At 53.3% G+C, this 27,079-nt stretch overlaps 1 protein-coding gene across 2 annotated transcripts; it reads left to right on the forward strand.

The window, feature by feature from the left end:
* Window positions 1-871: 871 nt before the first annotated feature.
* On the forward strand, window positions 872-26,020 carry NOTCH4 (notch receptor 4). Of its 2 annotated transcripts, none has more exons than XM_061398490.1 (30): window positions 872-1,074; window positions 1,858-1,939; window positions 2,122-2,414; window positions 4,625-4,972; window positions 5,069-5,191; window positions 5,305-5,541; window positions 5,658-5,813; window positions 6,474-6,668; window positions 8,121-8,234; window positions 10,249-10,362; window positions 10,452-10,574; window positions 11,378-11,537; window positions 12,138-12,283; window positions 12,653-12,805; window positions 13,013-13,130; window positions 13,361-13,448; window positions 13,796-13,949; window positions 15,548-15,732; window positions 18,018-18,270; window positions 18,515-18,627; window positions 19,794-20,317; window positions 20,893-21,276; window positions 21,375-21,550; window positions 22,086-22,305; window positions 22,496-22,577; window positions 22,672-22,810; window positions 23,309-23,604; window positions 23,830-23,977; window positions 24,507-24,604; window positions 24,749-26,020. In XM_061398490.1, the coding sequence occupies exons 1-30, from the start codon at window positions 1,008-1,010 to the stop codon at window positions 25,436-25,438; spliced, it is 5,979 nt and encodes a 1,992-aa protein (XP_061254474.1). In that variant the 5' UTR covers window positions 872-1,007; the 3' UTR covers window positions 25,439-26,020. The 2 variants fall into 2 exon arrangements, with proteins under 2 accessions (XP_061254474.1, XP_061254475.1); XM_061398491.1 differs by having other exon boundaries at window positions 22,496-22,568.
* Window positions 26,021-27,079: the final 1,059 nt, after the last annotated feature.

A 27,079-nucleotide genomic window follows, 5' to 3' on the forward strand; every position in this document is an offset into this window, starting at 1 on the left:
GCACAGCTACGGATGACACCTCCAGCCACCCTGGACTCTCAGTTCCCTGAGCTACTAGAGGAACTGGGTGTGTGGCTGAACCCAAAGCCATCCTGGGTTGACTCAAGAAGGCTGGTTGAGTCAGGGCCCTGAATTCTCCTTTGTGATTTTATTTATTCCAACTTTTAATTCAATGACCGGCATTCCTTGCATCCCAGGGACATCTGGGTGGAGAGAGGGTGACATGGAGGTAGGAAAATTCACCCAAATGCAGTGTTTACTATGGCTAATCCAGACTGCAAAATTTAGTAGAGCCAATGTTCATTGATCATCGATGACGATCTTACACTTTCTCCTCCAAAAGAAGCCCAAGATTTCCCCCTAAACCTGCCCAGCATCTCGCCCATTCCACAGAATGAGAAAACGAAGTTCCCAGCAGGGACTGAGGTCCTGTGGGTTCTGTCTGCCAAGAATTAGTGGTTTCAGTTTATGGAGAGGTGTGGATTCTCTGAGAAGCATCTGTACTGACCACATGAAACAATATCCTCTCCTCAGAAGGGGAAAGAAGATTGCTTATCACCCCACACCTCTGCTTCCAGGTCCTGACCTTCCCCCAGGGCACAGGGCAGTCACTGTGAAGTTCCCAACGATACAAAGGGAAGAGTCCACACTAACAACAGAAGGGCTATGGCTGCTTCAGGGGCCCCCCTCTCACCCAGTTCCCCCTTCTCTCACTTGCCCTCCGGCCACACTGTCCTTCTTCCTCACCACCTCCCCAGGGGTGGTCAGGCAAAGAAAGCCCCTCCCTCATCCCCCTCAATGTTCCTCCACTCCCCCCGCCCCATCACTAGGGTGTCCAGGACATTGTGTGATTCAGGAAACAGCTCAGACGTGAGGTTCGCAGCAGGCCGAGGAGGAGGAAGAAGGGGCCGTGGGAGCAGAGGAGGTGGTTGTTGCTTCAGCGAGGGGCTCTGAGGGTCCCGCTGGAGGGGGCAGGGGGGATCTGGGCGTGGGGCAGGGGCTCTGGAATGCAGCCCCCTTCACTGCTGCTGCCACTGCTGCTGCTGCTGTGTCAGCCAGTCGTCAGGACCAGAGGTGAGTCACCGCGGGGCAAGAGGCCCCGCGACCCACCTTCCTTAGGAGGAAGTCCAGCGGGTGGGGGACAGAGGGCCAAGGTCCTTGCTTTGAGGCAACACTGGATGGAGAAGATTCTTGCCCCCAAAATGGGACAGTTGGCAGGGAGACCCGATTCGGCTCCTGCAGCTACACAGACCAAGGCTGTGGGCCTCATGCCAGGGGTGGTGACCGCAGGGGGATGGGTGAGAGGGTGCCCACCCCCGGGCAGAACCAAGTAGGCCCTGAAACTAGGGGACAGCATGTTCTTGCAATCATGTTTAGAAATAAGAGAGGAAACAGAGTGACCACCTGCTGGGGGAAGAGATGAGAGGGAACAGGAGATGGAGACATGGGAAAGTCAAGTCCCTTTCCCGGTCCAGCTGTCCCCACCCCTGGTGGCTCAATGCTGGGCCCTTCCGGGAGGAAATCCCTTTAGTGTTTCAGCCATTCACCTCCCAGGAGTCCCCTCAGCCCCCCTCCTGATCCCTGTTGTCTTGCTTCCGAGGGATGGGGCCTGAAGCTGGACTTGGGAGGCCAGAGAATAAACAGGAAAGGAAGGGTGGGGATTAGTAACTGAGAGACCTGGGATCTAGGGGGCTGGGGTGTGAGTGCCACGTGGGGACTAGAACAGGGGCGTAAAGGCGATGGTGGTGTGGAGCACCTTCTTGGGCTGCTGCAGGCAGGTCCCTCCCAAGCATCCAAAGGAGGGCAAATGGAGCCCCTTGCTCCCTGCTCCCATCTCACCCTCATCTCCATCCCTAGGGCTGCAGTGCGGGAGTTTCCCAGAACCCTGTGCCAACGGAGGCACCTGCCTGAGCCTATCCCAGGGGCAAGGGACCTGCCAGTGAGTGCACCTCATGGGAGTGGGAGACGGGGAAGGGGAACAAGGGAGGGGATGCGGAGAATGGGAAGAAAGGAGAAAGGAAGGAGGCGAAGAAGATGAAAAGAAACAAATGAAGGCAAAGAAGGGAGGCAGGTGGGAGCAGAGGGTCAGGATGTGAACTTGCCTCTCTCCACCCCTCCCAGGTGTGCCCCTGGCTTCCTGGGTGAGACATGCCAGTTTCCTGACCCCTGCCAGGATGCCCAGCCCTGCCAGAACGGAGGCAGCTGCCACGCCTTTCTTCCCACCCTTCCCGGCTCCCCTAGCACCCCCTCTCCCATGGCCCCCAGCTTCTTCTGCACCTGCCCCTCTGGCTTCACTGGCGATAGGTGCCAGGCCCAGATCAGGGACCCCTGTTCCTCCTTCTGTTCCAAAATGGGTCGCTGCCACCTCCAGGACTCGGGCCGCCCACGATGCTCCTGCATGCCAGGATGGACGGGTGAGCGCTGATGGGAGAGGGAGGAAGGGACAGGAGGGGGCCGTGGCTGGGCTGTGGGGTAGGAGAGATGGAACTGGAGCCCAAGAGACTGTGAGCCTTTGGAGGACGGAGGCCTCGAGAATCAACCAGCCAATTCTAGGTGATCCGTTTACCCGAAACTGACATTCACCAGCAGAATTGTAATGACTGCTAAAACATTGAGCTATTTCCAAGCCAGCTGGTAAAGAACTACTGCCATAGCCCCCTTAGCACAGCCCCTGACCACTTTCCCCGCCCCCTCAATCTCCCCTGACCCAGGAGCTAGAGGGTTAATGCCTAGCACATCAGGGGACCTCCAGGATTCTGCATTCTTTTTTTTTTTAATTAATTAATTTATTTTAATTGGAGAATAATTACTTTACAATATCATGATGGTTTTTGCCATACATCAATATGAATCAGCCACAGGTATACATGTGGCCCCCCTATCCTGAACCCTGCCCCAATCTCCCTCCCCACCCCATCCCTCTGGGTTGTCCCAGAGTACAGGCTTTGGGTGCCCTGGTTCATGCATTGAACTTGCACTGGTCATCTATGTTTCATATGGTAATGTACATGCTTCAGTGCTATTCTCTTAAATCATCCCACCCTCATCTTCTCCTGCTGGCTCCAGAAGTCTGTTCTTTACGTCTGTGTCTCCTTTGCTGCCCTGCATATAGGATCATTAGTACCGTCTTTCTAAGACTCTGCATTCTGAGCACCTGAGTGGCTCCTTTTCTGAGTGGTGGGAGCCCACACTACCATCGGGGAAGATTGCAGTGGTGGGAGGTGTGATGGGGATGGGAGGATCTGACCCGGAGAGGGGAATGGATGCCCATCCCAGGAGGAGGGGTGCAGTCCTGGGGTACAAGAGCAGGACATATGCTGGGCAGGTGTGCTACCCTGTCAGGGGTGCCAGGACAGAGCTGCGAGGACCTGGAGAGAAAGGCTCCATGGCACCTAAGCAGGATGGAGAGGACTGGACCAGGAAGCAAAGCTCACATGACCAGGAAGTACTTGGATGTGGGTGCCTCCAGGAGGGGTGGACTAGAGGCCAGGCTTCTCAGACTTGAGCAGGCACAGCAGTCACCTTTGATTGGTGGATGGACGGATGGATGTATTGTGTGTGCTCAATCATGTCCAACTTTGCAACCCTGGAAGGCCTTAAAAATACTAGTGCCCCCATCCCAGAAAGCCTGCTCTAGTGGGTCTGGAGCAGACCCAGGGAATGGAGATTCTTAAACTAACCAGGAGATTCTGAGGAAACTGGGCCTGCAACTGGGTGTGAGAGACCAGCATATATGACAAGAAGAAGGATGGGCAGTGGCAACTTGCCAGGCCTTGTGCTTCAGAGGAGGGGCTCTGGGCAGCCCCCTCCTTGGGCCCATAGCCAGTTCCGCCACTGACTAGACATGACCTTGCATATGATATTTAAGCTGTCTGGATCCTCAGTTGTCAGCCAGTGTCCACACTTCATAAGGCTGATGTGGATAGGAAAGGGGGCGATGCTCAGAAAGTGCTTATTTAGTTCAGTACCAGCAGCCACTGCCACCATTCCCACTAGTGCGCACGGCTGTGGAATCTCTTTACCGCGATACATTACAACCACTCAAAGATCAGGGAATCAGGATGAGAGAGGCGAGATGACTGCCCAAGGGCACACAGCTGGCAGGGGCAAAGCCAGGGGCTATGTCACCTGCCTTCAGAGGATCCATGCTTTCTACTTCCCCACCACATGCTCATTCATGTCCGACTCTCATTCATGTCCAACTCTTTGTGATCCCATGGACTGTAGCCCACCAGGCTCCTCTGTCCATGGGATTTCCCAGGCAAGAATACTGGAGCGAGTTGCCATTTCCTACTCCGGGGGATCTTCTCCACCCAGGTCACCACTAAAGGGACAGACACCAAGTCCCAGATTTTCCCAAGCAGGGTTGATTCACAATACTCCCACCAATAGCCACATGTTCAGTTTTCGGCTGGAAGAAAATGTGGTCACTCCAGAGAGAACCCTACCCAAAAAATGATAAAACTGAGGATGATGGACCAGGACAGGGAGAGGATGGGAAGAAGGGAAGGAAGTACGGAAATCAGACACAGAGATAACCCAGAGTGAGAGCGGGTCACTCTGGAGGAGCTGGAACGTGTGCATTGTTGGAAACGGCCCCCTCACCGTCCGTCCTCTACCTCAGGTGAGCACTGCCAGCTTCGAGACTTCTGCTCAGCCAACCCCTGCGTCAATGGAGGAGTGTGTCTGGCCACCTACCCCCAGATCCAGTGCCGCTGCCCACCCGGCTTCGAGGGCCACGCCTGCGAACACGACGTCAACGAGTGTTACCTGGACCCGGGACCCTGCCCCAAGGGCACCACCTGCCATAACACCCTGGGATCCTTCCAGTGTCTCTGCCCCGCTGGGCGGGAGGGTCCACGCTGTGGACTCCGGCCGGGACCCTGCACCCCCAGGGGCTGTCTCAATGGGGGCACCTGTCAACTGGTTCCAGGGAGAGACTCCACTTTCCACCTGTGCCTCTGTCCCCCAGGTGCGTCCTCACGGGGGTCTTCCTGAGGCCCCTCTCTGGGCATGGAGGTGGTGTCCCATGGGTCCCTTCTCTCAGCTCATGGCACAACCCTGTCAGGCTTCACAGGCCCAAGCTGTGAGGTGAATCCAGATGACTGTGCTGGGCACCAGTGTCAGAATGGGGGCACCTGCCAGGATGGGCTGGGCACCTACACCTGCCTCTGCCCAGAGGCCTGGACAGGTGAGTCGTTTAAGCCAGGTGGATGGCACCGGTGGCCCGGATGGTCAGCCCCCATCTCTAGTCCTCACATGGCCCCCAGCTGCAGCACCTGTCCCCTTCTCACTCCCCTACAGGCTGGGATTGCTCTGAAGATGTGGACGAATGTGAGGTTCAGGGTCCCCCTCGCTGCAGAAATGGGGGTACCTGCCAGAACTCAGCTGGAGACTTCTACTGTGTGTGTGTGAGTGGCTGGGGAGGTGCCGGCTGCGAGGAGAACCTGGACGACTGTGTGGCCGCCACCTGTGCCCCCGGATCCACCTGCATTGACCGCGTGGGCTCCTTCTCCTGTCTCTGCCCGCCTGGGCGCACAGGTGTGACGCAGAGGTTCAGGGAGGCGGGAGGCGGAGATGCTAGGTGACCGGAGCACCAGGAGAGCACCTGGGAGCTTCAAGCAGCCTCTGAGCACCTTGCCCACCCCGCCCTCCAGGCCTCCTGTGCCACATGGAGGACATGTGTCTGAGTCAGCCATGCCATGAGGAAGCCCAGTGCAGCACCAACCCCCTGAGTGGCTCCACACTCTGCGTATGTCAGCCAGGCTACACAGGGCCCACCTGCCACCAGGACCTGGACGAGTGTCAGATGGGTGAGGCACCCCCCTCATCAGACCCTCTCTAAGCCCCCACACAGCCTCTGCCGAAGAGGGAAACAGGCAAACTGTTTTTCAAATTAAAAATCATCTCAGGAATTCTCTGGTGGTCCGATGGTTAGGATGCCGCTATTTCACTGCCGAGGGCCCGGATATAATCCCTAGTCAGGGAACTAAAATTCCACAGGCTGCACAGCGGCCAAATAAAGAAATGAACATCTCTTTTTTCCTGAATTTGTCCTTATTTGGCATCTCTTTCTTAGCCAGTCTTCTCACCAATACTCAGCCCTCCAGACTGCATTTAGTCATCTCTCAAGTTTTTTTTCAGATTTTTTTTACGTGGACCATTTTTTTAAATTCTTTATTGAATTTGTTACAATATTGCTTCTGCTTTATGTTTTGGTTTTTTGGCATCAGGCATGTGGAATCTTAGCTCTCTGACCAGGGAGTGAATCCACACCCCTGCATTGGAGGTGAAGTCCTAAGCACTGGCCCACCAGGGAAGTCCCACTCCTTCTCCACTTTAAGGTCACAACCCCTTTCCCCACTCTGATCTCATTTGCCACAGACAGGCCCCCCAACACCTTCCCTGCCACTCAGGCCTTCTTGCCCTTCCACCCTGAGCCCAGTGGACTCCCAGGTCTTCTCTCCTCCCAGCTCAGCAAGGCCCCAGTCCCTGTGAACACGGCGGCTCCTGCCTCAACACGCCCGGCTCCTTCGAGTGCCTCTGTCCGCCTGGCTACACGGGTTCCCGCTGTGAGGCCGATCACAACGAGTGCCTGTCGCAGCCCTGCCACAGGGGCGGCACCTGCCTGGACCTGCTCGCCACCTTCCAGTGCCTCTGCCCACCAGGTACCAGCTGAAGGGGGCCTTGGGTGGAGGAGCCAGGGAACTAGTGCGGAAGTCACTGGACGTGACCCCTCCAGAGCATGGTTAGCCTGAAGCCAGTTGGGGTCAGATAGCAAAGAAGGCTTCTCCTCGTCTCCTCACCCCCCAGATGAAAACTTTAAGAAACCAGTGACCCCCCACCCCCACCCCAGGAAAAGAGCTTCCACAGATGGTAGTGAGCTTGCACACTGCTCAACTCTGTGTTCATTTCATGGCCACCGTAGCATGCACAACCTGATCCACTGTATGCAGAGGCCCATCAAGGGAGAGAAAAGCAGCAGTTAATAAACTTTTCATGCTGCAGCCTCTGCTTATGTCAACCCAGAATGTTCCACCTACTCAGGGAAACTCGACCCTGTAGAGATCAAGGGTTAAGTTTTAAATTCCAAAGGGTCTATGTGCTTGAATCTGGCTTAGTGGGAAAGGAATACTGCAAAGCAGCATCTACCTATAAGTTAGAGTTAAGGGGAGAAACATCTCCCAGAGAGACAGTGATGGAGTCAATAGCAGGGAGCTGAATGAAACTAGAAAAACAGTAGCTTACTTCTGCCTGAGCATCTTGGGGGCATTATCTAATCTTTACAGTATCCCTCTGAGGTCAGCATTGTTACTATGCCCATTTATAAATGAAGAAACTGAAGCACACAGGGGTTAAGTGACTTGTTCGAGGTTGCCCAGCTAGTAAGTGGTAGAGTCAGGATTCAAACACAGAGCTTTGATAGTTTCACCCACTACACCACACAGCCTTCCTAAGCTGAGATGTGTCCAAGGAAAAATGCTGAGAACACTATCCAGTAATCCAAGCAAGGGACAAGGTTGTAGATACTAAGGAGTTTCAGAGGCAGGCTCCCCAGGCAAAAAGAGGGAGGCAGCCGAGGTCCAGAGGGTGATCCGCATCAGTTCAGGGTGAGACAGCGGAGACCAGGAAGAGCCCGGAGAAACAGGACAAGTATGGGAATGACACAGGTTCCCAAACACCTTTCAAATCCCCACCTTGGGGATCCCTGGTCTCCCTGGCATGGAGGCCTGCCCAGGTAGCATGGAAGGAGTGGATCACCTCCAAGCAGATGCCCATTTGTCACACTGGTACCCAGAAAACCTCCAGGCTGCTCAGCCCTCCCGGGTGAGCCCTGCCTTCTGTGCACTGAGGAATGGCCTCAAAAGACACTTTCCAGGAGCCCTCCCAGGTTTCGGCAGGCGCCCTGCTCCCTGAGCTTTCACACTTGAAGGCAACAGAGCCACTGTCCAGCAGAGCAGCAGAGCCTCAGTTCATCTCTCCAACCCACATGCAGTGGCCCCTTAGGAGGGGCTGTCTGGTGGGTCAGGTCAAGGACAGTGCTGGTTCTGGAACCCGGCCTTTGGGGCAGAAAGGGGGAGGCAGCTGAAGCAAAGCTGACCCCACCTGCATGTCCTCAGGCTTAGAAGGGCAGCTCTGTGAGGTGGAGATAGACGAGTGCGCCTCGGCCCCCTGCTTGAACCAGGCTGACTGCCACGACCTGCTCAACGGCTTCCAGTGCATCTGCCAGCCGGGTAAGTGCAGATTCTGCTCCACGGTTCAGTCCTGGCAGTCGCCACTGGCCTCTCGAAGATCTCTCAGGCCTGGCCAAGGAGTGCCCCATCTCTCCAACTCCCCTGCTTTCCAAACTGTCTTCTCTTCAGTTCAATTCAGTCATTCAGTCATGTCCGACTCTTTGTGACCCCATGAACCACAGCACACAAGGCCTCCCTGTCAATCACCAACTCCCGGAGTCCACCCAAACCAATGTCCACTGAGTCAGTGATGCCATCCAACCATCTCATCCTTTGTCGTCCCCTTCTCCTCCTGCCCTCAATCTTTCCCAGCATCAGGGTCTTTTCCAATGAGTCAGCTCTTCACATCAGGTGGCCAAAGTATTAGAGTTTCAGCTTCAAAATCAGTCCTACCAATGAACACCCAGGACTGATCTCCTTTAGGATGGACTGGTTGGATCTCCTTGCAGTCCAAGGGCCTCTCAAGTCTTCTCCAACACCACAGTTCAAAAGCATCAATTCTTCGGTGCTCAGCTTTCTTTATAGTCCAACTCTCACATTCATACATGACCACTGGAAAAACCATAGCCTTGACTAGATGGACCTTTGTTGACAAAGTAATGTCTCTGCTTTTGAATATGCTATCTAGGTTGGTCATAACTTTCCTCTTACATCCTGCAAATCTTCCCCTGCTCACTCACCCACCCTCATCTCTTTCCTGCCAAGTCACCCAAATAATCCTCCCCTCCAGCCCTCCTTCAGAGCCCTCCATACCCTCCCCCTGCCTGCTCAGGGTCCCCGTTGGTCTTGGCACTGATAGCCATGGATGCAGGGAAAGTCATCCCAGACCTTCATTCTCCAGTTTCACGGGACATCCCTCTGTTCCCAGCTGTAATAACTGATGTTTATTGAATATTTACTCCAAGCCAGGCACTTGGTTACGTACTTTCAGGCATTATCTCATTTAATCCTTTCAGCAGTACCATGATGTAGGTTATATAATCATTCTCCTTTTACAGGGGAAGAAAAGTGAAAGTGAAAGTCGCTCAGTCAGTCTGACCCTTTGTGACCCCATGGACTATATAGTCCGTGGAATTCTCCAGGCCAGAATACTGGAGTGGGTAGCCTTTCCCTTCTCCAGGTGATCTTCCCAACCCAGGGATCAAACCCAGGTCTCCCTCATTGCAGGCGGATTCTTTACCAGCTGAGCCACAGGGCATCCCACAGAGGAAGAAAGGGGAGCCTAGAGAGGTTGGGTAGCTTGCCCAAAGTCACATGGCTGACAGTGGCTGAGTTCCACTTTTATGCATCACCCTCCTGTCATCTCCACCTGCCCCAGATGTCTTTTCTGGAAGTTCCTCAGGTTCACTTTTCTTAGCAAGGGGAAAGGCCAGGACTTGTATTTATTCTTCTGATAAAAATGTATTTCCAGCATTAGTACACATATCCAATTATGCCTTATATGAAGGCTAAAGTTACCAAGTTATGCTCCGTTATGTCCTGAAATTCAAATCACTATTAGAGAAGCCCCCACATTGGTGCCTTTGTCATATAATGACACATTTATACAAAACCTCAAAACCCAAATCCTTTGAAACCAGATTCTCTCCTTGCAATTTGTAACCATGTTATTTCTATATTTGTAAGGAGAAAGCTAGGTTTCCCCAGTGACTCAGTGGTAAAGAATTCACCTGCAATGCGGAGACACAGGTTCCCATCCCTGGATTGGGAATATCCCCTGGATGAGGGAATGGCTATCCACTCCAATAATCTTGCCCAAAACTCCTATGGACAGAGTAGCCTGGCAGGCTCAATCCATGGGGTCACAAAAAAGTCAGACTGGACTAAGCAACTAAACAACAAAGAAAAGGTTAAATACAAGTGTTAACTCTTAACTTCTTGTTTGAATCCATGAAATCATCCCTTTAAATCTTAAACATTTGTAACAAAGTCCCTCGTAAGTCTAGAGAAAGTAAAAAAAGAAAAGAAAAAAAGACCTTGGTCATCTCTCCCCACTCACTCCCCACCCCTCCAGGTTTCACTGGCCCCCGGTGTGAGGAGGACATCAACGAATGTCAAAGCTCTCCCTGTGCCAATGGCGGGGAGTGCCAGGACCAGCCTGGATCCTTCCATTGCAAGTGTCCCCCAGGTAAACTGGGGCTCAAAAACACTGGAGGTGACAGTGGGGACATGGGGCAGACTTCCATGAAGGGCCCTGATTCCCCTGTTGTACCATAGGCTTTGAAGGCCCACGCTGTCAGGAGGAGGTGGACGAGTGTCTGAGTGGCCCATGCCCCACCGGAGCCAGCTGCCTTGACCTCCCAGGAGCTTTCCTTTGCGTCTGCCCCTCTGGCTTCACAGGTCAGCAGGGGAGAGGTTGGAAAGAACTGGAGGGATATTTGAGCACAACTCGGGTGGAGTCATTGATGAGTGTCTGAGGATCGGGATGTGAGAACAGAATGAGAATGGAATCCCTGAAAGTTGTGCAGTGCAAAATCTGCACAACCGTACAGGCACTGAGGGTGTTACTGTAGGATTCACATCTGGCTCAACATGAATGATATGACTGGAGACCAGGAGCAGAGGAGGAGATTCAAAGGCAAGCCATTCATTTGCTTATTTAGCAAACATTAAGTGCCTACTGTGCCGACACAGACACAAAGTTGAGTTGCTATCCTTGAGTGACTTTAAATCTACTGCAGAAAGACCAGAAGGTCTCTTGTTAGCTCTGAGGAATGCATAGGATCCTATAGGAACACAAAGAATTGGCCAACCCAGACTAGAGATGAGAAATGATGGCTGAACAGAGTCGTAAAGACTGAGCAGGAGTTTGTCAACACAGAATGCTAGGCAGTGTGTTTTAGCCACAGATAACAGCACATGCAAAGGCACTGGGCAGGGGGAGGACAGAAAAGCACGCCCCACTTAAGGAAATGTAGGACATCCAGAACTTGGAGTGCCAGGGCAAAGGTGAGAAATGTAGCACTTCTAGGAAGGTCATGTCATGCAGGACCCCATGTGTCATTCTGAAGAAGTTGGTATCCTGAGGTACCAGGGAGCCACTGGAGGATAGGGTAATGGGAAGTGAGCAAGTCATGCATAAGAAGTGCCTCCAACCTCATCAAGGACAAAGACGGACTTTGTTTTCTGACCCATCTCTGTAGGCCATCTCTGTGAAATTCCCCTGTGTGCCCCCAACCTGTGCCAGCCCAAACAAAAATGTCAGGATCAGGAGGACAATGCCCACTGCCTCTGCCCTGATGGAAACCCAGGCTGTGTCCCCACAGAAGACAACTGCACCTGCCACCATGGGCACTGCCAGAGGTAACATCTTCCAGGCCCTCCCCATTTATAGTCTCCTCTGGGTCCTCCTCAGCTAGGGCAGGAGAAGACAGCCAGTGAGGTGCTGGTCTGTAGGAAATGACCAATACGGAATAGGAAGGAGAGGACAAAGTTCTGAGATCACAACCAATGGGAGGGCTTGACTGGTGAGTGTTATCCAATGAGGGGAGAGTTCATAAATAAAGAGGGAAACAAGACTTGGGAGGATCAAAGCAGAAAGAAATGTATTAAATCCCAGGACCAATTCATATCATTCATTCAGTAAATATTTATTGAGTGTCTATTACGTGTGGATACTTTTCCAGGCACTGGGAAAACAGCACAAAAGAGACCAAGTTTTCATATCTAACCTCATGGAGCTTTTGTTTTAATATAGAAAAACAGACAATAAACAAGTTATAGAAGGAATAAATGGATAGATAGATCTAGTTGGAGAAAATTAGTGGGGTTTGTCAGGCAAAAGGGGGGCAATGCTGAGAGCAAAGAAAGGGGCCAGAGTCTCAGGACCAGAAAGAGAGAGGTCATAGGGGTCTGACCAGTGGGGAAGAGAGAAGAGAACCCCCTCTTTCTTTCTATGACCAGATCTTCATGTGTGTGTGATGGGGGTTGGACAGGACCAGAGTGTGACACAGATCTGGGGGGCTGTGTCTCCACCCCCTGTGCCCACGGAGGGACCTGCCACCCCCAGCCCTTTGGCTACAACTGCACCTGCCCCACAGGTTACACAGGTGAGGCGCTCCCTAAACCATGTATACCCTGGGCTGACCACCATCTAAATCAAAGGCAAGGCCAGTGGAGACATGTGTCCAAAGGGCTCTGGGTCTCAGTCACCACCAAGAAGAACTGGGACTTCCCTGGTGGTCCAGTGGTTAAGACTCTGCGCTTCCACTGCAGGGGGCACGGGTTTGATCCCTGGTCCCGGAACTAAGATTCCACGTGCATGCTGCAGGCACAGCCAAAGAAAACAGTGCAGGAGGTGGTGAGAAAAGAAAAAATGTTGGGTGGGGGAGAACAGTGGGAATGGAGATGAGGAAGGGAAGGAAAGGGAAGAGAGAAAAGGAAGGTTCACTTTCTCAGACCCCACCCACTCCCCTCAGGGCCCACTTGCAGTGAGGAGGTGACAGCCTGTCACTCAGGGCCCTGTCTCAATGGTGGTTCCTGCAGCCCCAGCCCCGGGGGCTACACCTGCACCTGCCCTCTGAGCCACACGGGGCTCCGCTGCCAGACCAGCATTGACCATTGTGCCTCTGGTGAGTTCCCACCACATCCTGGGGCTGGGCCACAGAAGGATGCAGAAGGGGATCAGGGTACATTGGTAAAAAAATTAACTGGACACAGAGAGCGGTCGTTTGGGTGGGGAAGTTGGCAGGGTAGGGCGGTGGTACCCTGTGTGTGACTGAGGTCACAGGCCAGGTTACAGGCAAGGAACCCAACCCCTCACAGCCTCCTCTCTCCAGCACTGTGCCTCAATGGGGGCACCTGTGTGAACAAGCCGGGCACCTTCTCCTGCCTCTGCACCCCAGGCTTCCAGGGCCCACGCTGCGAGGGAAGGACCCGTCCCAGCTGCGCAGACAGGTGAGCAGGGCACACAGACCCCTGGAGGAAGGGAGGGAGCCCTGGCCAGCCTTCTGCTCCGTCTCCTCTGGGGCTCCGTGCTGCCTCTCGCCCCAAGCCCCGCATTCTTCCACTCTGCCTTCCCTCCGGCTTTCCCACCTCCCCAGCAGTTGCCTCCTCACACGTCACACACTCCCACCCCTTGTTTCCCTGACCCTCCTCCTACTGTGCCCTCTCTCTTTCTCATCCAGCCCCTGTAGGAACATGGCAACCTGCCAAGACAGCCCTCAGGGTCCCCGCTGCCTCTGTCCCCCTGGCTACACAGGAGGCAGCTGTCAGGTGAGGGGCCGGGAGCCAGGTGTGCAGAGAAAGGAGGGGGCGGGAAAGCTCCAGTTAGAGGGCCTAGGGCATTGACAGGGGGCAGCACGGAAGCTTGGGAGAGGTGAAAGGAGGTTTGGGAGTCTAGGAGTTGAGCTTGATGTCTGTATGGCTCGCTGAAAGGATTTTTGATCCCAGCAACTCTTCTGGGATGCACATATCCAAGGAAATCAGGGAGGGTGACCTGGTCCCAGACCATTCAGGAGAGAGTTTTGGGGGGAAGGGATTTTGAGGAGCTGGCAGAGGACCATCTCTGGGCCTGGGAACCTGATGCTCCTTCCCGCCTCACACTCCCTCCTAACCTTCAGACGCTGATGGACTTATGCGCCCAGAAGCCCTGCCCACAAAATTCCCACTGCCTCCAGACTGGGCCCTCCTTCCAGTGCCTGTGCCTCCAGGGATGGACTGGGCCTCTCTGCAACCTGCCGCTGTCCTCCTGCCAGAAGGTTGCTCTGAGCCAAGGTACCAACCCAAGACCGGCTAGGGAGCAGAGGAAGAGCAAAAGGGTCTCCTCCTCTAACCCACCCCTAAGGACATCCACACACAACAGTTGGCCAACTGATCGACTAAAAGCTGAAGCAACACATACCAACTAGTTATTGAAGCTGCAGCTCAACACCCAGGACAGCCTAACACAACTCAACTCCTAGAACCACGTTCAACACAACTCAAGGAACACTACGCAGCCCAGCCAATCAGACTCCAGTTTAACACAATCACCAGGGACATAACCAGTTCCAGGGTGGAACAACTCAACACTGTCATTACCATCATAACTCAGAGTGAACCACATTTAACTGACCACACGCAACACACTCCACCATGACCCCCTCACTTGGATGTTATGCCAATTCCCTAGTAAAAGAATACCTTCCTTGCTCAAGTAAGTGTTTTTTTTTTAATTACTTATCTTTGGTGGCACTGGGTCTTCATTGCTGCTCACAAGCTTTCTCTAGTTGCAGAGAGCAGGGGCTACTCTCTAATTGTGTTGCATGGGGCTTCCCATTGTGGTGGCTTCTCTCGTTGTAAAGCACGGACTCCAGGTGCACGGGCCTCTGTAGTTCCCATACATGGGCTCAGCAGTTATGGCCTGAGGGCCCAGCTATTCCTAGGCATGTGGAATCTTCCCAGACCAGGGATGGAACCCGTGTCCCTGCATTGGCAGGAGGATTCTTATCCGTTGTACCACCAGGGAAGTCCTCAAATAAGTTTTGATATGAAAACTCAGGGGAGAGACCATTGTGAAGACGGTAGATGGAAATCAGTAAGCGAACATCAGAGAATGGCGAAACCCAAGGGATGGAGTTAGACTGTTAAGCCAAGTGTCTCCACCTGAAGTTTGTCTTGAGTTCTTCCTTGCTTGAGACTTGTTTAAGGCCAAGAATACAGTTGCTTATAATGTTCTGTTAAATCAAAGAAGAGGTATTTCTCTCCATTCTGACAAAATATGCAGGAGAAGGAACTTAATTTTTTTTTAATTGGAGTATAGTTGATTTACAATGTTGTATGAGTTTCAGGTGTACAGCAAAGTGAATCTAAAAAAGAAACAGTCTTTTGTAGATTATTTTCTCATATACACCATTATGGAGTACTGGGTAGAGTTCTCTGTGCTACACAGTAGGTCTTTATTAGTTATCTATTTTATATATAAAAGTGTATATATGTCAATCCCAACCTCCCAATTTATCCCTCTCTCCCTCCTTAACCCTGGTAATCCTAAATTAATCTTCTACATCTGTAAATCTGTTTCTGTTTGGGAGGTAAGTTCATTTGCATCTTTTTTTTTTTTTTTTTTTTTTAGATTTCACATATAAGCAACATCATATGGTATTGGTCTTTCTCTGTCTGACTTACTCACTTAGTATGAAAATCTCTAGGTCCATCCATGTTCGGAACATGCTTAATCTCTTCAGCTTCAGGGGCCTACTGATTCCTCAGGCTCCAGGTGGCCTCCCCCCACCCCAGATGTGTTAGTGGCCCCTCCATGGACCTCTCTGCTGAGTATCTGGGGCCCCTGCGCATCCTCCCAACCCACGTAGCTTTACTGTCTCTCTTCCCAGGCACAGAAGTCTCTTCCCTGTGCCAGAATGGAGGCGTCTGCATTGACAGCGGCCCCTCCCATTTCTGCCACTGTCCCCCTGGATTCCAAGGCAGCATATGCCAGGACCAGGTGAACCCCTGTGAGTCCAGGCCCTGCCAGCATGGGGCCACCTGCGTGGCCCAACCCAACGGTTATCTCTGCCAGGTGAGAAGGTCTAGAGGAGGCGGGGGGGAAGACAAAGTTGGGCTGGATATGGAAAACAGCAGTCAGGGGGCAGAAAGGGTGGGGAGAAGGCATTTTCATTTACCCCATACGTCCAACCAACCACCAAGTCAAGCTGTTTTGCCTCCTGAATATTTCTCAGCTCTGTCCTTGCCCCTTCACCCTCATCCCACTGCCTTAGTCCAGGCCTTCATCTCATTCCACCTGGACACCTGCATCAGCCTCCTAATAATTAATATCATCGCTGCCTCCACACTTGTCCTCCTAAAGGTTCACCCTCTATTCCACCACTAGGGTGCTCTGTTGAAAACATTAAGCTGGCCTGTCACTCTCCTACTTAAAACCTTTCAGTGGGGACTTCCCTCGTGGTGGCTCAGCCAATAAAGAATCTGCCTGCAGTGCAACAGGTGAGGGTTTGATGCCTGGGTTGGGAAGATCCCCTGGAGATGGGAATGGCAACCCACTCCGGTATTCTTGCCTGGAGAATTCCATGGACAGAGGAGACTGGCGGGCTACAGTCCATCGGGTCACAAAGAGTCAGACATGACTGAGCAACTCACACGTTCACTTTCACTTTCACCAGGGGTTAAGACATGCTTCCAGTGTAGGGAGCCCAGGTTCGATCCCTGGTTGGGGAACTAAGATGCCACAGGTCTCGCAGCATGGCCAAAAAACGCAAAAACCCTTCAGTGACTGCCCACCTCTTTCACAGTGAAGTCCCAAGCCAGCGTGACCCAGCCCTGCCTCCCTTTCAGGCCTCATCTCTCTTCACCCACCACTCAACTGCTCCAGCAACACAAAACTGCAGCTGGCTTCCCCACACCCCAGACTGGCTCCTCGGTGGCTTTCCTCACCCCTCTTCCACTGGCTGGTGCCCAGGAGGCACCTGCCTCAGGGAAATGTCCCTAACTTCTCTCCAGACTGGGTTAGGGCCTCTCCTTGGTGGTTCAGGTCACTGAGCAGGACAGGAAGGCACAGCTGGGTTTTAATTCCAAGCAACCTGATCCATGTACTCACAACCATGACTTTGAATAGAAGGCATAATCCCATAACTACCCTCTTTCTTTAAATTTTCGATGTATTTTTTAACTTTTTATTACAGGCATTTTCAAACATACACAAAAACAGCGTACTGATGAGTAGTGAACCCCCGTGCACCCATTACTCAGCTCTACTTCCTCTTTCATGAAACTACTTCCTCCAGAAGTTTTCAAAACTCCCACCTCCCTCGTCTGCTTCTTCCAACCCTCTGGCCATTCCTGACACTCTCTGAATTGTTTTTTCTCCACCTTTCTGAAACCTTCCTGGTACTCCATTCTTGCATACTCTCCTTCCTCCTGCAAGAACTCAGCACGTGGTACAGACCTCACAATGACCCTTTTCTCACCAGCAGGATATGCAACAATCAGAAAATGGTTAAGGTCATGAGTTGCTGAGTCATAGACTTGTGCTGAATCCCAGCTCTGCCACCTACCAGCTGTGTGACTTGTGCAAGGCACTTATCTTTCAAGGAATCAGTTTCCTTTTCTGCGAAGTGAGAATCAAATGAGATGACCCATAGAGAGGGTGGTCAGGAGAGTTCTAGAGGTTATGTGTATAAATCACACAATCAGTGATAGCTGTCTCTTCTCTGGTTGACTGAGAATTTCATGGAGGCAGGGAAGCAGTTCTAATTTTCTTTGTATTTCTAGAGCCTGAAAAGATGCCTGGGCACAAAGTAGGCAATTCAATAAATGCTTGAAAGTGAAAGTGTTAGTCACTCGGTCGTGTCTGACTCTTTGCAATCTCATGGTCTGTCCATGGAATTCTCCAGGCCAGAATACAGGAGTGGGTTGCCATTCCCTTCTCCAGGGGATCGTCCCGACCCTGGAATTGAACTCCCATCTCCTGCATTGCAAGCAGATTCTTTACCATCTGAGCTACCAGGGAAGTCTAATAAATGCTTATAAATTAATAAAGCATGAGAGAACCCAGTGGGTGTGTGGTTGGAAGAGGGAGGTTTTATCAAAAATGGAATTATATCTAGTGGTAATGAATTATAGAGATTGGGACTTGGAAGGGGACAAGGTCCATATTACTGAACAATAATGTCTCATGTGGAGTTCAGGTTAAAGGGTTAGGCTACACGTGACTGTGATGGAGGGTGAGCTGAGCGATGCTTTGAGTTGGAAGGTGGGATGCTAGGCAGACCATCTTGCACTGGGTCCCCTAGAGTGCCAGGAGGGGCTCACTTACTGGTTCCCTGTCTGACCTTCTTTGCCTACCAGTGTGCACCCGGCTACAGTGGACAGAACTGCTCAGAGGAACCGGACGCATGTCAATCCCAGCCCTGTCACAACCAGGGGACCTGTATCTCCAAACCCAGAGGCTTCCACTGTGCCTGCCCGCCAGGCTTTGTGGGGCTGCGCTGTGAGGGGGACGTGGATGAGTGTCTGGACCGGCCCTGTCACCCCACAGGCACTGCAGCCTGCCACTCTCTGGCCAATGCCTTCTACTGCCAGTGTCTGCCTGGACACACAGGTGAGGCCTGAGATAGGGGCGTACGCATCTCTAGCCATAGCTGAACTGACCATGGAAGCCCAGACAAGCCCCACCCACAGGTAGCCTAATCATCTGGCCCATTCCCTTGCCTCAGACCCCAGCCTAGAGAACATGCACCACCATCCCTGCACCTGTGCAGCTAGTGATGGGCTGACTCCCAGGAATGAGCTGGGAAGGAGGCAGCAACTGAAGGAGTGTCATGTTTTATCCCACCCCTCCGCAGGCCAGTGGTGTGAAGTGGAGCTAGACCCCTGCCAGAGCCAGCCCTGTGCCCACAGCGGGTCATGTGAGGCCACAGCAGGGCCACCCCCAGGATTCACCTGCCACTGTCCCCAGGTGAGTGACCACAAGCTGCTTCCTCTGTTGCCCCCAACGCTAACACAAAAGAAACCCTGAGCTGGGAACCTGGGGGAGCACCTGAGAGGGAATTATCAGAGAAAGCCATCTCAGGTCCAGAGGGGGACGTGACCCTCAGAAGCAGTGACGGGGAAAGGCAGAATCAGGTGAAAGTTTGAATGGAACTTTCAGAAGTCATGGACATTGCCTGTGGGAAGGTCCACAAGGCTGGCTGGGTGACCGTGAATAAGTTCTTTTAACTCAGTGTGTGTATTTGTTTATAGACCTCAAATGCATGAAACTGGGTTCATCTTTATATATATATACATATTTATTTATTTTTGGCTGCCCTGGGTCTTCATTGCTGTGCAAGGGCTTTCTCTAGTTGCAAAGAGCAGGGGCTACTCTCTAGTTGTGATGCAGGGGCTTCTCAGTGTGGTGGCTTCTCTTGTTGCCGAGCACAGCCTCTAGGCACATAGGTTTCAGTAGCCACGGCTTACAGGCTTCAGGGAGCAGTCTTGGTAGTTGTGGCACACAGGCTTAGTTTCCCCATGGCATGTGGGATCTTCCCAGACCAGGGATCGAACCTGTGTCCCCTGCCTTGGCAGGAAGATTCTTAACCACTGGACCCCAGGGCAAGTGAAAGTCACTCCATCATGTCCAACTCTTTGCAACCCCATGGACTATACATATACAGTCCATGGAATTCTCCAGGCCAGAATACTGGAGTGGGTAGCCTTTCCCTTTTCCAGGGAATCTTCCCAACCCAGGGATCAAACCCAGGTCTCCCGCATTGCGGGCAGATTCTTTACCAGCTGAGGCACAAGGGAAGCCCAAGAATACTGGAGTGGGTAGCCTATCCCTTCTCCAGCGGATCTTCCCGACTCAGGAATTGAACTGGGGTCTGCAGCATTGCAGGCAGATTCTTAACCAACTGAGCTATGAAGGAAGCCCTAGGTTAATCTTAAACCTTGGTTCATGGTACAGTAAAATACAAATTAATATTAGTTTATGCATAGCCTTCCTTTATTTTCTTTAAAAGATAACACCGGTGAACTTAACTCCCAAATTACATTTTCCCCTTTACTATTGTTACAAATTACACTTTTTTCCCCTTTATAACTGTTTTCCCCTTCATTGTTGTTACAAATTACATTTTTCCACAGGGTTTTGAAGGCCCCACCTGCAGCCACAGAGCCCCCTCCTGTGGTCTCCATCACTGCCACCATGGTGGCCTGTGTCTGCCCTCCCCCAAGCCTGGACTCCCACCCCGCTGCGCCTGCCTCAATGGTTATGGGGGTCCGGATTGCCTGACCCCACCAGCTCCTTCAGGCTGTGGCCCTCCTTCTCCATGCCTACACAATGGCAGCTGCTCAGAGACCCCCGGGCTGGGGGGCCCAGGCTTTCGCTGTTCCTGCCCTGCCAGCTCTCCAGGGCCCCGGTGTCAGAGGCCCGGAGTCAAGGGATGCGAGGGCAGAAGTGGAGATGGGGCCTGTGATGCTGGCTGCAGTGGCCCAGGAGGAAACTGGGATGGGGGGGACTGCTCCCTGGGGGTCCCAGACCCCTGGAAGGGCTGCCCCTCCCACTCCCGGTGCTGGCTTCTTTTCCGGGACGGGCAGTGCCACCCACAGTGTGACTCTGAAGAGTGTTTGTTTGATGGCTACGACTGTGAGACTCCTCCAGCCTGCACGTGAGCCTGAAACTGATTTGGGATGATGGGCAGGGGGTGGTGGGGGAGGCAGGATGAAGACAGAAGGACACAGAAGAGTCTGAGTTACAGTGTGACCATAGCCTCATGCTCCGGGGAGCTTCCACTCTAATAATCATCGCTAAATAGGGATAGAAGACACTAGACTCCAACCCAAGGGAATGAGGCAGCATGAATCTTTAACGTGGGGACCAAGAAAGAGGGCACTGCCTGTCTGGGCTACCCTCTGAGTATCATGGGAACCCTGGCCTGAAGCCAGGCAACTCCTGTTGCCATGGAGAATCTCCCCTAGCAACCAGCATCCCTGAGGGAAAAGGGCTCCCTTTTAGGGAGCCAGGAGTTGGGGAGGGTAGAGAGGGGACAGTGTTAGGAAACAAAGGTCAGTAGACATTAGGGTGTCTGGACTAGCTACCGTCCAGGGAGTAAACCCACTACTCCAGAACTGCCCCCACTAAGCAAAACAGAGCCCTAGAGTCTGTAGAGTATCAGGAATCCTTTCTGGGACGAGGGAATCCAGTTTCTTTAGGGTCCTGAGCCGCCATCTCCTCACCCCACAGTCCAGCCTATGACCAGTACTGCCGTGATCACTTCCACAATGGACACTGCGAGAAGGGCTGCAACATGGCAGAATGTGGCTGGGACGGGGGAGACTGCAGGCCGGAAGATGGAAATTCAGAGTGGGGGCCCTCCCTGGCCTTGTTGGTGGTGCTGAGCCCCTCAACCCTGGACCAGCAGCTGCTCGCCCTGGCCCGGGTGCTGTCCCTGACTCTGAGGGTAGGGCTCTGGGTGAGGAAGGACAGTGAAGGCAAGGACATGGTGTACCCCTATCCTGGAGCCCAAGCAGAAGAGGAGCTAGGAGGAACCCCAGACCCCTCTCAGCAGGAGAGAGCAGCCCCCCAAACAGAGCCTACAGGCAAGGAGACAGATTCCCTGAGCACTGGGTAAGGACAACGGCGGGGCGGGGTGGGGGAGGAAAGACATCAGTTCTTTAACTGGCAGAGGGAAGCCAGGGACTAACCCAGGGGTCTCTTCCTCACAGGTTTGTGGTGGTGATGGGTGTGGACTTGTCCCACTGTGGCCCCGAGCGCCCTGCATCCCGCTGCCCCTGGGACCCTGGGCTCCTACTCCGCTTCCTTGCTGCAATGGCTGCAGTGGGGGCCCTGGAACCCCTACTGCCAGGACCCCTGCTGGCTGCCCACCCTCGTGCAGGCACCGGTAGGTGATCCCGTCATTTCCCCAATTTTGTTCCCGGGCCAGCTTTCATGCCAGCAACCTCAACGAAGTCAAATGAAACAGAAGCACTGAGACCCCAAATGTTGTTTGTGGAGACTTACCCTTGTTAACCTTCTTCTCTAAGTATATCTCCTCACAACCCATTTGCTCTGCAAGCTCCATCTCCCTGAGTCTTTTATCCTAACCTCTATCATAGACCGCCCACAAACCTTGAGTTCTGGCCTATTCTCTCTAATAAGCCAAGAGTTATCCAATCATCTGCAAATCAAACAGTTCATAGCATTATGGAAGAATAACAACTCTTATATGCCACTTACTATGTGCCAGGCCTTGCTCTAAGCATTTTATAGTATTATTTAATCCTCCCAACAAACCCTATGAGGCAAGTACTATTATTACTCCTATTTTACAGTTGAGGAAACTGAGGCAAAAAAAGGCATCTGAACTTGCTCAAAGGTCTCACCAGAGTACCCAGCCTCACCAGGCATGGCCTCTTTTTCTGTGTCTCTTCCACCAGAGCCCTCCGCCAACCAGCTTCCCTGGCCTGTACTGTGCTCCCCAGTGGTCGGGGTCCTTCTCCTAGCCCTAGGGGCTCTTCTCGTCCTCCAGCTCATCCGTCGCAAGCGCCGAGAGCATGGGGCCCTCTGGCTGCCCCCTGGGTTCACTCGCAGGCCCCGGACTCAGCCAGTTTCCCGCCGACGTCGACCCCCGCTGGGCGAGGACAGCATCGGCCTCAAGTGAGAGTGAGAAAGAACTGGGGCTCAGGGAGGGGACTCTTTCCCGTGGAGATATTGGTGATCAGAAGCAACAAGAGATGCTATTGCAGAAGCTGAAGACACAGGAAGGGACAGGAAGGGGAGAGAAATGGGAAGGCTGCTGGGAATCTCTGGGGCCCTGAAGGTCCTCTCCCCACCCACCCCCTTCCAGGGCACTGAAAGCAGAGGCAGACATGGATGAGGATGGTGTTGTGATGTGCTCAGTCCCCAAGGAAGGAGAGGAGGTGGGCCAGGTGAAAGCACTGGGGCAAGAATGGTCCTAAAGTGATGGAGGGGTTGAAGGGACAAGTCACCCTGCCTTCACTGACCCTTGTTCTGATCCCCAAGGCTGAAGAAATGGCCTCACCCCCCAAGTGCCAGCTCTGGTCTCTGAGCAGTGACTGCCAAGAGCTCCCCCAGGCAGCCATGCTGACTCCTCCCCAGGATTCTGAGATGGATGTCCCTGACGTGGACACCCAGGGACCTGGTACGTGAGTCATCCTAAACCAAGAAAATGAAAACTCCCTTTGACCCCTTTTAGAATCACAAAGTCCTTTGATATCTGAACTGGATAAACTAATACCAGAGTAAGTGCTTCAGAACAAAGTGTGGTCCCAGGACAGAAGCAGCAGCATCACCAGGGAAATTGTTAGAAATATTAATTCTCAGGTTCCACTCCAGAGCTTCTGACTCAAATTCAAAATACCAGGGAATCTGTGTTTTAACAAGCCCTGTAGGTGAGTCTGAACCAGGGCTCAAGTTTGAGAATCACTGCTCTAAAATGTTAAAGTATTAAGGCCTGACACTTCCTTTTTACAGAGGAGGAAACTGAAGCCCAGAGTAAAACAGAAAGTCACTGACACAAGCCACACAAAAATCAAGATCCCAAGCTCGGCTTCTTGACACCTCAGGCCGTGATTCTCCCTAGGCCTCCATGTTCTCCCACTTTCCCAGTTGTCCCCCATGTCTCATGTCTCATCCACAGATGGGGTGACACCCCTGATGTCAGCAGTCTGCTGTGGGGGCGTGGAGTCCAGGACCTACCAGGAGACATGGCTGGGAAGTCCTGAGCCCTGGGAACCTCTGCTGGAGGGAGGGGCCTGTCCCCAGGTTCACACTGTGGGCACTGGGGAGACACCCCTGCACCTGGCTGCTCGATTCTCCCGGCCAACCGCTGCCCGCCGCCTCCTCGAGGCTGGAGCAAACCCCAACCAGCCAGACTGGGCAGGGCGCACCCCGCTTCACACGGCTGTGGCTGCTGATGCTAGGGAGGTTTGCCAGGTCAGTGCACACTGGGGTTGCTAAAGGACACTGGGCAAACTTGCAAGTAAGGCTGGGCAAAAGCCTTCTCCAGGGTTTGGCAAAGAGGAAGGTGATGATTGGGGACTGACAGAGAAACAAGAACAGAAGACTGAATATGGATTGGGAGGTGGGTTAGCAGTGCAAGGGGCCTTAGCTAACAGTCCAGATATACCAGCAGTCACTGGTCCTCTCTGGCCCCTCCAGCTCTTACTCCGCAGCAGACAGACTGCAGTGGATGCACGGACAGAGGATGGGACCACAGCCCTGATGCTGGCCGCCAGACTGGCTGTCGAAGACCTGGTTGAAGAACTGATTGCAGCCCAAGCAGATGTGGGGGCCAGAGACAAATGGGGTATGGATCTGGAGAAGTTGATGTTGTGCTATAGAGAAACTGAGCAAATGGGGTGTGAGGTAAGATCTAAAAAATGGGGGGGTGGGGGCAGCAGAGGAACCAACCGGAAGCTGGGACATTCCCTCCCACCCTGCTGTGAAGGTGGTAAATCTGCGGAGCAGTAGCAGCAGGAAGCACTTGAGTCTGCCCTCAGCATCCTCAAACACACCCACACACACGCTGCCCTTGCCCACCGGGAACTAGGATGGAGGAAGAGTGTCTGTGAAAACGGAGAGGGGTCTCGTGGGAGGGACGCGGCCTGCCGGTCCCATAGACCCCAGAACAATGCCCTATTGTCCCTCCCGCGCGCCGGTGACGTCACCAGGGGCAACGCTTCCTGCAGGCCGACGGTCACCCGGACAACGCTTCCGCCTCAGAGGGACCCGGCGGGCGGAACAGCCCTTCCCCCAAGACCAGAACCCGTGGGAAACAGGAACCCAGGCGTCTGGCCCCTAGCCTCGCGGTAACTACCTCTCACGTGGTCCCCTAGGAAAAACAGCGCTGCACTGGGCCGCCGCCGTGAACAACGCCCGGGCCGCCCGCTCCCTTCTCCAGGCGGGAGCCGATAAAGACGCACAGGATGGCAGGGTTAGATGGGGCCCCTAACAAACTGGGAGCGGGAGAGGTGAACTGCGAAAACCCTGAGGGGGCGGGGCAGCGGTCAAGAAGGAGGGCCTGTCCTGCGGGCGTGGCCTTCCCTGACCTCGCCCTTCGCTGTTTCCTCCCGCGCAGGAGCAGACGCCGCTGTTCCTGGCGGCCCGAGAAGGGGCGATGGAGGTAGCTCAGCTGCTGCTGGGGCTGGGAGCCGCCCAAGGACTACGGGACCAGGCCGGCTTAACACCCGGAGACGTCGCCCGTCAGCGCAACCACTGGGATCTGCTGACGCTGCTGGAAGGGGCGGGGCCACCGGAGGCGCGTCACAAACCCACGCCGGGCCGCGGCGCCGGCGCCTTCCAGCGCGCGCGGACCGCGTCCGGAAGCGTGCCCCCGCGTGGGGGCGGGGCTGTGCCGCGCTGCCGGACGCTGTCAGCCGGAGCCCGTCCGCAAGCCCGGACTTTGTCCGTAGACTTGGCCGCGCACGGGGGCGGGGCCTACTCGCACTGCCGGAGCCTATCGAAAGGAACAGGAGAAGGCCCGCCCCTCCGCGGCCGTAGGTTCTCAGCAGGCATGCGCGGGCCTCGGCCCAACCCTGCAATGGGGCGAGGAAGACCCGGGGTCTCGGCCGGGAGCGGGGGCGTGGCTGCAACTGTTGACTGGCCCTGCGACTGGGTGCCCCTGGGAGCCTGCGGCCCCGCTTCCAACACGCCAATCCCGCCTCCTTGCCTAACACCGTCCCCTGAGCGGGGATCCCCTCAAGTTGCCTGGGGTCCCCCAGCCCACCAAGTAATACCCTTAAATGCAGGAGGCGAGGGTCAAAAATAAAAGGCCACATTTCAGGGAGGGATTCTAAAAGTGGGTACTCATTAAATAACAAGCAGTCTGGAAGGCCTCTAGGTTTTAAGATCCTTGTGCCTCGAAAGTGAGAGATCAAGAGTGTAGTGTCCCTCCCAGAATGATGTACATCACATCGTCCTCCACGTGGGGGAAACTGCAGCCCTGGAAAGAGGGTTCAGGGTACTGGGATGAAGCACCCTGATGAGATGGCCAGCCTCTCTCAGAAAAGAAGGATGAGGGGTAACAGGAAGTACCCTTGAACCAAGAACTGCAAACTGACAGAATGTGAGATGTTCTTTTCTGTATATTGTTCCCAAAGGGAGCCTCTATCGCCTGAAATCCCCAATACCCGCAAACGGCTGACATATTTATTGAGCGCCTACTGTGTGCCTGGCACTGTGTAGGCGCTGAAGACAGGGCCAAGGGTTACGCCAACTGATGATTCCTTGCATTCTCCCACCGCACCCTACCCCCAAACTATTGCAGGGATGAAGTGCCACCCTTCTAGCCACCACTATCTCTAAGAACACCAAGTCTGTCACCCCATAATAAAGATGATTTGAAGTGTTACAGTCTTTTGGAAGGGTTGGGGAATGGAAAAAATATGAAATTGACTGCATCATGTTTTCAGAATTTTTGTGCCCTAGGTTCAATATGTGGATGGAAGCTTTGAGTATAGTTTTAAGAGCAAGAATAAGACTTGGGGTCCTATGTTAGTTTAAGGAATCATCTGAAGTCTCTAGTAATCCAGTGAGAAACCACACACACTAAACCATGCATACCCTTCATCCCTCTTTGAAGGGCATTTTGTTATAGCCACTTAGATCTGATTCCTGAGGCCTCAAGTAGAGGGAGATGGAGAGAGCATCAAACTTTAACTACAATTCAGCAATATGGTTATGCCTCTTTCATGGCGATGGACCTGAAACACGCAGGCATGAAGCATTTTGAAAACTAATAATAACCACCATTTATTGAGCATTCACTACAGGACAAATGCTTTATTACATTTGATCCTCATATCAACAGTATAAATGGGGGGAAAAAGAAAAACTCCTTTTTACTCTTTGAGAATCTGAGGCACGGAGATTGTATTTGCCAAGATTGCAAGGCATTAAGCGGCAGAACCTGATCTCTTCATCATATGTCATGCTGTAAGTCACTCAGCTAATGTGACAGGTTGCCATTAAGAGGTCCCAAACGTCTCTGTCTGTCCTGTTTCCCACTTTGGTGCCAGCCAGTCTGACCAGCATTGATCAAAGCCCAAGTCAGGTTGTGGTCCTCTCCCTTTTCCATTTCATGATGAGAGGAAAGCTTTCCCTTCGTGGCTTACATTTGGTGCTTCTTTTGTGCCCTGAATAGACTGTAAGCACCTATAGGGCAATGGTAAGTACTCAACCCATATTTAAACACAGTGCTAGGAATGTATGTATGTTTGAGGACCTGGCATCCTTGGATCTGTCTTCCCACTGGAAACATGCTCCTCCCCATCCCAGGAAGTCAGGGAAGCTGGGAAGCAGGCAGTGGGTCCTTCTTAGAGAAGGCACCTGGGGTTGGGGGTGGGGGGGTTGGGGGGGGATTCTGAAGAGTGAAACCACTTCCTTTGTAGCTAGTTCCTGTGTTGACAGA

The sequence above is a fragment of the Bos javanicus genome, chromosome 23 (genome assembly GCF_032452875.1).
Source record: "Bos javanicus breed banteng chromosome 23, ARS-OSU_banteng_1.0, whole genome shotgun sequence".
Lineage (NCBI taxonomy): Eukaryota > Metazoa > Chordata > Mammalia > Artiodactyla > Bovidae > Bos > Bos javanicus.

What these genes read in the sequence shown, in the direction of transcription:
- NOTCH4 (XM_061398490.1), top strand. Translation starts at nt 1,008, where the DNA reads ATGCAGCCCCCTTCACTGCTGCTGCCACTGCTGCTGCTGCTGTGTCAG. An exon ending in CCAGTGCCTCTGCCCACCAG is followed by an intron (nt 6,669 to 8,120) that starts GTACCAGCTGAA and finishes GCATGTCCTCAG; the next exon opens with GCTTAGAAGGGCAGCTCTGT. An exon ending in ACACAGGAGGCAGCTGTCAG is followed by an intron (nt 13,449 to 13,795) that starts GTGAGGGGCCGG and finishes CCTAACCTTCAG; the next exon opens with ACGCTGATGGACTTATGCGC.